Source organism: Bubalus bubalis, chromosome 16 (genome assembly GCF_019923935.1).
Source record: "Bubalus bubalis isolate 160015118507 breed Murrah chromosome 16, NDDB_SH_1, whole genome shotgun sequence".
Taxonomy (NCBI): domain Eukaryota; kingdom Metazoa; phylum Chordata; class Mammalia; order Artiodactyla; family Bovidae; genus Bubalus; species Bubalus bubalis.
This window is the reverse complement of record NC_059172.1, coordinates 78912020-78924130: the sequence shown is the minus strand read 5'-3', so window position 1 is coordinate 78924130 and position 12111 is coordinate 78912020. Positions and strand designations below refer to the sequence as shown.

At 43.2% G+C, this 12111-nt stretch overlaps 1 protein-coding gene across 12 annotated transcripts in view; it reads right to left on the bottom strand.

Moving 5' to 3' along the window:
- Positions 1–11486, bottom strand: part of YAP1 (Yes1 associated transcriptional regulator) — a 135259-nt gene extending 123773 nt beyond the window's left edge. For all 12 annotated transcript variants that reach the window (XM_025266996.3, XM_025267001.3, XM_025266999.3 and 9 more), the window contains exons 1-2: positions 11154–11486; positions 8136–8386 (exon numbers count right to left, since the gene is read on the bottom strand). In XM_025266996.3, the coding sequence (XP_025122781.1) occupies positions 8136–8386; positions 11154–11471 (569 nt within the window). In that variant the 5' untranslated portion in view covers positions 11472–11486. The remainder of the gene's footprint in view (positions 1–8135; positions 8387–11153) is intronic.
- Positions 11487–12111: the final 625 nt, after the last annotated feature.

Here is a 12111-nt window from a genome sequence, read left to right as displayed (position 1 = left end):
AAAATAAAGTCTGACACTGTTTCCCCACCTATTTCCCATGAAGTGGTGGGACCGGATGCCATGATCTTCGTTTTCTGAATGTTGAGCTTTAAGTTCAACATTTTCACTCTCCACTTTCACTTTCATCAAGAGGTTTTTTAGTTCCTCTTCACTTTCTGCCATAAGGGTGGTGTCATCTGCATATCTGAAGTTATTGATATTTCTCCCGGCAATCTTGATTCCAGCTTGCGTTTCTTCCAGCCCAGCGTTTCTCATGATGTACTCTGCATAGAAGTTAAATAAACAGGGTGACAATATACAGCCTTGATGAACTCCTTTTCCTATTTGGAACCAGTCTGTTGTTTCATGTCCAGTTCTAACTGTTGCTTCCTGACCTGCATACACATTTCTCAAGAGGCAGATCAGGTGGTCTGGTATTCCCATCTCTTTCAGAATTTTCCACAGTTTATTGTGATCCACACAGTCAAGGGCTTTGGCATTGTCAATAAAGCAGAAATAGATGTTTTTCTGGAACTCTCTTGCTTTTTCCATGATCCAGCGGATGTTGGCAATTTGATCTCTGGTTCCTCTGCCTTTTCTAAAACCAGCTTGAACATCAGGAAGTTCATGGTTCACATATTGCTGAAGCCTGGCTTGGAGAATTTTGAGCATTACTTTACTAGCGTGTGAGATGAGTGCAATTGTGCGGTAGTTGGAGCATTCTTTGGCATTGCCTTTCTTTGGGATTGAAATGAAAACTGACCTTTTCCAGTCCTGTGGCCACTGCTGAGTTTTCCAAATTTGCTGGCATACTGAGTGCAGCACTTTCACAGCATCATCTTTCAGGATTTGGAATAGCTCAACTGGAATTCCATCACTATACTAGCTTTGTTCGTAGTGATGCTTTCTATGATTATACAGTGGAAGTGAGAAATAGATTTAAGGGCCTAGATCTGATAGAGTGCCTGATGACTATGGAATGAGGTTCGTGACACTGTATAGGAGACAGGGATCAAGACCATTCCCATAGAAAAGAAATGCAAAAAAGCAAAATGGCCGTCTGGGGAGGCCTTACAAATAGCTGTGAAAAGAAGAGAAGTGAAAAGCAAAGGAGAAAAGGAAAGATATAAACATCTGAATGCAGAGTTCCAAAGAACAGCAAGAAGAGATAAGAAAGCCTTCTTCAGCGATCAATGCAAAGAAATAGAGGAAAACAACAGAATGGGAAAGACTAGGGATCTCTTCAAGAAAATCAGAGATACCAAAGGAACATTTCATGCAAAGATGAGCTCGATAAAGGACAGAAATGGTATAGACCTAACAGAAGCAGAAGATATTAAGAGGAGATGGCAAGAATACACAGAAGAACTGTACAAAAAAAAGATCTTCACGACCCAGATAATCACGATGGTGTGATCACTTTTAGACATAAAAGATCTCAAGTTAGCTACCTACAACCTTTTTCTCAGCAAATGCCTGAGAAAGTTCATCTCTAAGAGTGAGTAAATCAAGAAAGAGAAAAATAGTAAACAGGGTATCAAACCAAGAAGAGTGATACAGGAACTTGCCAGGCTGAGAGTGAAGCAAAGTCCCAGTAAGATGACTCTGAAGCAAGCTGAAAGCAACCCATCTAGTGCAGGGCAGGAAGACAAAAGGTTCAGGGATGTCCCCAAGGGGCCAAAAGAGCAACAGGAATACAAATGAGAAAAATGAGACACTTAACAATTCCAAGAGAATATCCAAGTTGTTCAGAAAATCACATTACATTATACAACTCGGCTGTACACAAACCCTAGAGTCTTAACAATACTAGTAAGAATACTAGCAAAATAGTTTTAGCAATTATAGTGGCAAGGTAAAGGAAAGGGGAATTTTAGAGGGTGCAGAAAAAATTGTAAATGGTAGTATAGCATATTTTATAAATACATAATTTTTTAAAAGGGGGAAAATCTCAGAAGAACTGGAAGTGTTTGCCTCTGGAGAATGTAAGTCAGAGATAAAGAAAAGTTCTGTTAAAACTGCTCTTTTCTTTATGACCCTTATAGCAGCAAGGGATTTTCTCAATCTATGTATATGTTACTCCCCTAAAATTAAATTTCAAAATATATATTTACAGATGATTCTATATAAACATGAATGAATCTTCAATCACCTTTCTCTGGCAGAAATCTAGTGCTTCCTAACATTATTCTTTCCTGAATTTTCCAATTCTCTCTAATGAACATGTGTTACTTTCATAATTTAAAAAATACACTTTCATTAAAAGTCCACAAAATCAGATACATGGGAGAAGAAGCAAAGGAAGGAAGGACAGTTTTATAAATATAAAACAAAGGAACCCCACATTCATGATTCTACAGAAAAAAAAAAAAAAAATCCACCTCTTACCCCTACCTCCTAGATGACAGGATTTACTAAGTTCTTTCCTCAAACCTTACTTCATAGTATAGTCACCTCAGGATATGTGAGAAGTTAAAATTTCAGGCAACTTTCTAAATACACAATCAACTGTGTGAAGGCTCAAAGTAGCACTCTCAAGAAAGACACTTTCACTCTAAAGCCCAGATCAACTAGTCTACAGCAAGTCTTCATGCATGTATGAAAAAGCTCATTCTCTAAACCTATTTATTGGTTCAACAAAGACCTTACTTTAAGTCTCCTCACTCTAGGTTAAGTAAGAAATTGCCAGAGCAGAGAAGGAGCATCTAACAAACTGTACCCTCACCACCGTTAAAGCAAAATTTTGTTGAAAAATTTGCTAAGTCCATTGAGTAACACTATCCTGTGCAGAGAAAAAGCCCACTAAAGTGAAAATAAGTAGGTAATAGTACTAACCACAAACAAAACACTGAAAATATTTGGTAGAAGGAAACAGTAATATTTTAAATAGACAGCTCTATTCATTTTGCTAATTTCCAACACTATTCAGAGAAACATCATCTTATTACTTGATGTGTTAAAGACTGTGATTCTTCTCATGCTAAGCGCCAAATAAGGATTAAACTACCGACCACTTTTTCTTGTCAAAAATATTAAAGGGAAGGGGGAAGAAAAAGGCCATTGTGATTTATACCAAACTCCTTTTGTTTGCTTTCAGAAGGGGTCAAGCCCTGCGCAAATAGAAGTGCTTCCACGGGGCAGCAGTGTTCCCAGGGAACTTGGTGCTACAGTACTTGAGCATCCAGAACCATGAAGCAATTCTTCTTCATAAAAACAGAGATGTCCTTTTCATGGCTTGAAGTTCTGATTAATCCGCGAATCAGAAGCCCTTTTTGTAAAAACTGCATCACTTAGGAACCATAGTTATAGAATCACACAGCTCTTTAAGACTTTCTTTTATACGTGCTACTCAACTATTATTAAACTTTCAAGTCATAATTAATGGCTAAAGTATACTATCAGTTAAGGTAGCAAATTAAGTTTGAATAATCTTAACCCTTAACAATGGATTTTTAAAACAACTTCACTTTGATTTGCTCTAAGTCCAAACTTCACAAATATTTTGACCAATAGATTACATTTAAAGCTTACATCTTCCCCAAAATCTGAAGGTAAAATGAAAGTCAGAGTCATACTAGCATTACTATCTTAAGATGCTATTTTCCCAACTACAATGTATAACATACTTTTCTATATTACTAATGAGGACTGATCTCAGGGTTTCAAAAAGTTTTTAAAGTTTCAACTATTTGACTATCACCCAGGCTTTTTTCTACAGTTAACATGAAGCTTCAGGGGAGAAATACTCTAATGTTACTTTTTAAAGAAAATTTGCCTACCATCTTGCAGCTAACTGAGTTTGCTGCAATTAAACTTCTCGTTAATAAAGGTCAAGTACCTGTCTTAGTTCACACTGACAATACTCATTATTTTTAGGAAAGTAAGTTCTATGTTCTATTTATTGTCACACTCACCATCTTCCAACTGTTTTCCCCTACCACCACGTTCAACACTTTCGCCGGTGTTTTCCTGCCTAAATCTGTGGCAGGGCAGGCCATTCTTCCCGGGGTGCCCACCCACTGAGCAGAAGGAAGCATTTTTCCCGAGAGCTGAGGGTGTGCTTTCATCTCTCTCCACTCAGTCTCCATCAGCGAGACAGGCGGGTAGGTTGGCCATCCCCTCAGACAGGGAAGTAACTCTGTGGGGATTTTTAAAACTAAAGTACAATTGACTTACAATATTATATTAGGGAATATTTTGTGACTGCAATTTCCACTGTTTGTGGGCTTAAACCCCCCGCTTTTCTGGGTTTTGTTTTTTTTGCAGCTTAATCAACAGTTAAGGGCAATATCACAGGCTTTTCATTTTTAAAGGGAAATCATTTGATATAGCAAGAAACCAAAGGAGCAGATTAGCCTCTCAATAAAACTGTTCCTTTTAAAAACGCCTAATATTTATTACAGTAGCAATACACATTATATGTGTTCATACTCTTCTAAGTGTTTGGGACAAGATGCAAGATCAAATTATTATAACAAGAAACAATTTAATTGATAATATGTCTCCTTAATTGATGCATGTTTGAAGTAGCTTTACTTAGGGTTAGAGGAACATTCATTTCGAAAACAAGGTAAGGGTCAAAAAAAAAAGACTCCAATCACTTACAACAATTAATATCACCTAGAAGGCAACTTCATTTAATGTTGGAATACGGGCTAATTTCTATGCTGTGGAATGTCAAAAATCTCTGAAAAGATACCTTTTAAAACTGTGAATCAAGATACTCAATATACTTGTTAATAAAATCACAGCCACAAGAAACCTTGAATCTTCAAGGTTTAAAAACAGAGTCCCATTATTTAGAAAATGATAAAAAAAACAGAAATGAAACAAAATGACCTCTTAAAAATTAGAAGATTATTAAAACAATGAAAATCTACACATTTTTAAAATCACTGGATGAGACTTCTTAAATCAAATTATAAGTTCCTATATGCTACATTTTACATAAGAAGTTCTTTGTATGTCATAACAGTTACAGAGCATCAGAGTCAATAAAACAAATTGGAGAAGTAAGAACACTCTTGTAACCAGAGATATAGAATTCTAATTCAGGAAGTTATTCAGCAGCTTATAAAGAAATAGGAAGTTGTTAACCAACTACTTGAAGAACTATTTCCTGTAGGAAAACTGTAAGACAGATGAAGAAAGCAGTAATTCTCAAAGCAATAAAAGAATTCTCTTAAAGCTCAATACACAATTTTGAAGGAATTAGTTTTAAACAGAAAACTCAGTAGAACAAATATTATACCTAATACGCAGACTAAACTTAAAATACTTCATTATCATACCAGAACCTGAGTATGTGTCGCTGATAAATAGCTAGGACCATACTTCCACCTTATCACTTGCCAACCTAAGGCATGAGTCTTCTCCAGAAAATCTCACTGATGGAGGCAGGGCTTTAAAAGTCCCAACAGCTGCCTGCCTGTAATCCTTCCATGCTGCCTTGAAACAACAGGATGGGCCAACTAACTTCAAAGTCATTTATCTAATGTCACAAGACAATAATCAGTTGCTTCCAAAGTAAATGTTTCTAAGTTTTAAATTATATCATCTTGCAAATTTAGACCATTTATGGTCAGATTTCTCCATGCCAAGTGTGTATTTCAACATATTATATACTTTGTAACTTAAAATTAGGGCCAACAAGTATCTTAAAAAATGTATAGTAAGGTGCAGCTTTCACTGTTGAAATGAGTGTGAAGTCTCTAATTTAAATCTTCATTCTACATCTAGCCAGCAATAAGAATCTTCTTTAGACACAAGAGGAAAGTGCTGCTGATTGCAAAGAGAGCTTGACTTTAAAATATCAAACCCAGAATAAAAATGAACTTTGACAATTAACAACCCTGCTCCAAAAACTTCATTTATTACCTTCAACTCTAAGTCAAGGCAGATACTAATCTCATTTCCTGTGCAACACACAAAAATAAGTTGTTTAGGACAACTCACATGCCCCACGACATCATGGAAATAGCTACCAACTGGATGTGAACTAATCTTTCTATAACTCTTCTCCAACTTCCCCACTGCTCATAAAGCAGATCCTTTAGAAGATACTACATTTCTAAGTCCACATCCAACTTCCACAGCCAGTGCTTAGGGGCTCTCTCTGTAATTCCTGATGTGTACCAACTAACCCATGATTTTGCTGACTTTTACTGACCGAGATCCATCCATAAGGGGACACCTTTTTATTTCTGAAGGTTTGATGCGAGCCAAATATTCCATGGAGTCAAAAATTTTCACGATTCTTATCACATAATAAACCTAATTTTACTTCCAGTGAGAATCTCTCAAAAATCTTGAAAAACATTCATGCTAATATATCTTCTTTCCAGTTTTTCTTTTCCATGGTAACCACTACCCATATGGCATAATTTTCAGATCATTTTGTCCTGGTTTACCTTCGCCAGAGGCTCACTTGAGTGGGGTGTTTGGGGTGGGGGGTGTACGTGTGTGTATCCTTTGTTAATCCACCTCTGAGAGAAACACTTTCTCAAAGAAAGCAGCACTGGAAACTTTAAAAAATAAAATACAGAACATTTCAGGTCAAAACAAAAAGATCATTAAATGTACATACATAAAAATGTAGGCAGATGTCACCTCGAAGCAATTATTACAAGATACAAAAGACGAAAAGGGGAGCATAAATGTTGCTCTTTAATCACAGACTTTCAGCTATAACATCAACCAAAGAAGAGAGGCAAGCCGGCTATTAAACTGTTTAAAAATCTCCCCAGGTCAGCATGCGACCCAGCAGGGAGAGCTTCAGAAAAGTACAGCCTTTCTTTTTCCTAACAACCTGGTTTGTTTCCACTCCTTTTCCCTTCAAGACACATCCCTCACAGCGAGCAACTCTTTCAATCATTTACTGTGGATGTCTGCTTCAGAACAAATGATCTTGCTCATGCAGATGAGTTTGCCAGACTTGTGTGTACCTTCCAGTCTCAGGCTCTTTATTGTTCTGGTTGAAACCTGACCCTCTGAAATGGATACCGGGACACCAGAAAACGATTTAAAAAAGAAAAAAGTTGCAAGAAAGGGGGGCAAAAAACTGCAGAAACTTTTCAAGATCAAACTTTTCCCTTTGCTTTTCTCCTAAATAAGCTTGTCACAAAACTGTATCTTACACTGAAAAGTTAACAACCTGCCCTGAAAGGCAGTATAAAATATTAAGATATACAACAAAACAGTATTATTATTGTATTATCTGATCTAATGAATAAATGTTACATTTGCCTTGGGAGTAGACTGTCAAAGACAGATGTCAATCAAAACTTGGAGAGTTTTAATTTTATTATCTCAACATGATTGAACAGAACTTAGCAACTTTTTGAAAATATCAATTTCAGTCTATAATTACTTATAGGAAACATTCTGTACTTATACCAAAGAAGCCAAATAAAAATATTAAAGTCTTATCTATAATTTCAAAGTGAGAGGAGACAAAATTCTACTTTGATCTTTTCAGCTTCAATGAAAATTTGCCAATTTGTTAAACACACAAAAAATAAGGCTGAGAAAAACAAATAACCCAATAGCCTTGTTTTTGTTTACCCTGAGAAGAGGGATTCTATTTTGAAGACCTGCTGGCTCAAAAGAAGTTTGCCACTGAACTGCTGCATATCAAATATGAAAATGCATATTTCTCTTTGCTTTTTGAGGGAGAAAATGATAATACACATCAAACTGCAGCTAAAGGGTCCGTCATCTCACACCTAAAATACTGTAAAATCAGACTTCCAGGGAAGTCCTACTTATTTTTATAGTTCTTTTCTACCAGTAAAATGTTTAAAAAGGTAAGTTGTGCCCTACATACTTCATAAAACTATGCCAGCCTCCTAATTCTCACAATTTGAAATTCTTCATGGGATCCTTTCAGTTTAGAGCTAGGCTAATTAACAGGTTTGGCACAAACTCAAAATGAGAACATCCTAACTGCCACAAAAAAAAGTTTAGTAAGAGGCTATGAGCCAGGAATCCATAAAGCCTTCAAAATATTACCCAAAGAAGGTATTTAGGTCATACTATCCTGGAAAAAAAAATAATTATGGAAGAGATCACTGAGCTTGACATAAATATTAAGGAAAATATAAAAATAAATCGTATCTTGGTGCCAGAAAATATTCCCCCACCCTTTTTCCACTTACTTTAAGAAGTACCTCTGACCAGAAGATGTCTTCGCCATCTCCCAGCCGGCTGGCAGAGGCACATCGTCAGGGATCTCAAAGGAAGACTGTCGAAGGTGCTGAGCAGCCGGTGCGGCTGCCGGGCCGGAGACCACTCCCGTGGGGGTCAGCGTCCCCGGAGACACGGCTCCCAGTTGCAGGGACGCGGGGGACGAGTGAGCCCGCACGTGCTGCGGAGTCAGCGCCCCGGCGGTGCCTGCATCGGTACTGGCCTATCGGGAAGGTGAAAACAAAGACTTCTTAAAATACGTTCTCAAAGACAGTCCTTGCAAACTTCTCCAATAGAGATTTGGTCGCCATGAAATTCTAAATACCAAAGGTAAATTTCAACATCTAACACAGAGGAATACAGGTTGCAGATGGATACTTTTAAAAGCCGAGGTAAACGCCAAGGTCGTGTGGGTGTTTTTCCCAAGTTCTAAACTGTTTTAGGTATAAACAAAACCCAAAGAATCAAATGACTATGGACTCCCCACCTTTTTTCAAAACTAAGTTTTACGTAATTGTTTTCAAGCCCTAAACACAAGACAGGTGTCATTTTTTTCTCACCATGGACAAATGTCATCAATACAGCAACCATCAAAATTTATACAACATTTAAGAACTGCAGAAGATCCAGAAACATCCAAAGATTCTTTAAAAGCCACCTAATGAATGAAATATAAAGCCAGCCATACGTTTGTACCTAGATGATAAAGATGTCAACAATGTAACTACAACGGTAACTTACGAATTACATATGTAAATATGTAACATACTTACATATTTACAACTGTGTAGCAGCACAAAAACTCCTGAACTCAGACCCTAAAGATATGGGTTTCAGTCCAACCTGGCTAGTGTGACACATTGGACAATATCTTCCTCTCTGAGCCTCAAGTTTTCTCATTTGTAATAGCTTTTTTTTCCCCCCACGATGGAAAAATGAGGCAATAAATGAACTTATATTTAAATATTCAATAATTTGTGAACAACAGTATTTACAACCCATATTCATACTATTCATAAGCAAATATAGTTATTTAAATTCCTTAATTAGAGTTAGGGTTTGATTATCAAAAAGTTAAACTTTCCTAGATTCATATAACCAAGGAAGAGAGACTGGAAGCAATCAGCAAGGGCACCTATGCCTTGATGTTAAATCATATATATTCTGAGTTTCCAATCAGAATAAATTGGAATTTAGGACTCATTAGCAGAAATAAAAGTCAAACTTACAGGTGCACACTTGGTCAACAAACGCATTAAAACAAATAAAACTGTAGTAAATTGTGAATATTATGAATCCATAAACTGCTGATACAAACTTTCATGCAATCATTTACTAGAAGAATAGGTACAATTTTCGATGGCAATTCTTTTCGGCTTATAGATGCCACAAAATGGGGAATTCAATATTCTATGGGTATTATGCTTTCGAAACATATTAACCAGCAGCATAGCTGTGCAGACGGTGGGGTGCAATGCCAACACACATTTTTACCCACGAGTCCGGAAACTCATTTCCAGGGGTAAGAGAAAGCAGCACACCTAAGTCTACTTCTTACAAACTGAAATATTTAGGGCAAGCAGCTAAATTGTTTTTCCTTCCTCTCCCTTAACCCAGGTTTTTGTCAGCAGGTTAAGTGAGTTTTTCTGAGTTCCCAAACCCCTTGGTCTGAGGGAGGAGAACTTATCACAGGCCTGCAAATAGGAGGGGCGATGGGAGTGGGGGCGATAAGTGTTCTTTCCGCTCAAGTTACAGTCGAGTGGACTAACTTCATCGCAGTTATTTGGAAAACCAATTAACTTTTGGGCAAATTTCCTATGCTGAAGTTTAGCCTGAAGCAAGTTCTTTTTTAAAAAGGAAGGAGAGAAAGAAAAATCTCCCCTAAACAAATCTTCTGGGACCGATCGGAATGTTAACACTTTTCATGATATAAGTTGCACTTCAACGCTGGATCACGTTGACAAAATAATCGAACGCTGTGTATGTGGGACAGCCATGTTCATATCCTCAGTAAGAATTAAAGAGCAATGGCGAGCCTCGAATTAGTCATCGCTTCCCAAACATTAACTTCTAATCACAGCTGAACTAGGCAGGACTCGGCCTGTGAGTCAACCTGCGGAGCGTTATCAAAGAGTTGTGTTAAACCCCAGGCACGGTGCAACCCAGCCCAGGGCCCGCGCGCCGTGCAGATGTGGCCCATTTAAAAGCATTTCAGCGGACTGTAAATAATCGTACGCCGTGGGGAAGCCAGCACGTGAGCCCACTGCGTTTCGGGGAGAGTGAGCCTGCGCGAGTTGCAGAGCGCAAGGGGGAAGGGCCGGGGTGAGAGCGCCCAACTCCATAAACAACTTCCAGGAAAGTCTGGATCCTGTGCTCTGCGAGAGCCGGGGCCGCGAGGAGGAGAAGTGCTCCCGGGAGGGGGAGGGGGACAAAGAGCCCGGGACCGCCCGGGCCGGTTCGAGCCCCGGCCCTGCTCCACGCTGGCCAACGAGGGCACGACTCCGTGCCTCCCGGGGAGACCAGGGGACCCGGGGAACCCCGGAGGAGAGGGGGCTCGGGGCGCGACTCCGCCCGCGGAAGCCAGGGCTGCCCCCGCTCGCGGCCCAGCGGCGGGAGCGGAGGTGCGGGGCGCGCGCGCATTGTGCGAGCCCCCCGCCGCCCGGCCGCCTCGCCCGCCCCTGCCTTGCCCCCCCACTCCGCCGGGAGCCCGCGGGGAAGGAATGAAGGGAGCAGGCGAAGCGCGCCCCCGGGGGCTGCAGCCGCCGAGACGGACTCCCGGGGGCGGGAGGTGGGGGGGATGGGGTACAAATCTCGGCCTCGGACTCCAGAGGAGCGCGGAGCCCCGACCGGCCCGCCCCTGCGCGCGCCCATCCCCGCCCCGCTTGCGCCCCCGGAGCCCGCACCCCCCGAGCGCCCCCGCCGGAGCCCCCAGAGCCCCTGAGCCGGGGGCCCGCCCGGCGGGGAAACGGGGAGACGGGCGGCGCGGTTACCTGTCGGGAGTGGGATTTGGGCTCGGGCGGCTTGAAGAAGGAGTCGGGCAGCTTCCGGAGCCTCATGGGCACGGTCTGCGGCACGTTGGCCGTCTTGGGGTTCATGACGGCGTTGAAGAGCGCCTCCAGGTCGGTCTCCGAGTCCCCCCGGACGTGCACGATCTGGTGGCCGGCGGGGGGGGCCTGCGGCGCCGCCGGGGGCCCCGGAGGCGCGGGCTGCCCGGGCGCGGACGGCGGGCCCTGGCCCTGGGGGGCCTGCGCGGGCGGCGGCCCCTGGCCCTGGGGGGCTGGCTGCGGCGGGGGCGGCCCGGGATCCATGGCTCCTGCCTCGCCCGGCGGGCGCGGGCTCCGCCCGGACGGCCCGGCTCGACGGGCCGCGGCGGGGGAAGCGGCGGGCGCGGCGCTGGCCTCGCGCTCAGGGCCGGGGGCTGCGCCGCGGCCCCGCAGCCCCCGCCCCGCGCCCGCCTCCGCGGGCCTGCGGCGCGTCGGGAGAGGCCGCCGGAGACCGGGGCCCGCGGCGCCCGCGCTCGCTCCCTCGGCCCGGGCTGCGGCCGCACGGCCCGCGCCGCTCCCCTCCCCCTCGCCCGGTTTCCTCTCCTTGTTCCTTCCTTCCTCCCTTTCTCTCCCCCGGCGGCGGCCGCTCCCGACTGAGACGCAAACTCGCCTCGGACGCCAAAACTAAAGTTGGGAGACGCGCCCGCCCGAGCGGCCGCGGCCCCGCCTCCTCGCGGCGCTTCCTTCCTCTGCGCGCCCGCCCGCGCCAGATGCTCAGGGAAACTTTCCCCGGCGAGGGCGCCGCATTCCTGCGGACTCCGGCCGCCGCCGCCCCGCCCGCCCGCGTGCCCGCCCGCCCGGCCTCCGCGGGGCCTCGCGGAGCCGCGGCCGCGGCCGGGAGCGTGCTTGGCGCCCCGCGCCCGGGGAGCCGCCGGCCCGACGACGCGCGTAGGGCGGGTCCAGG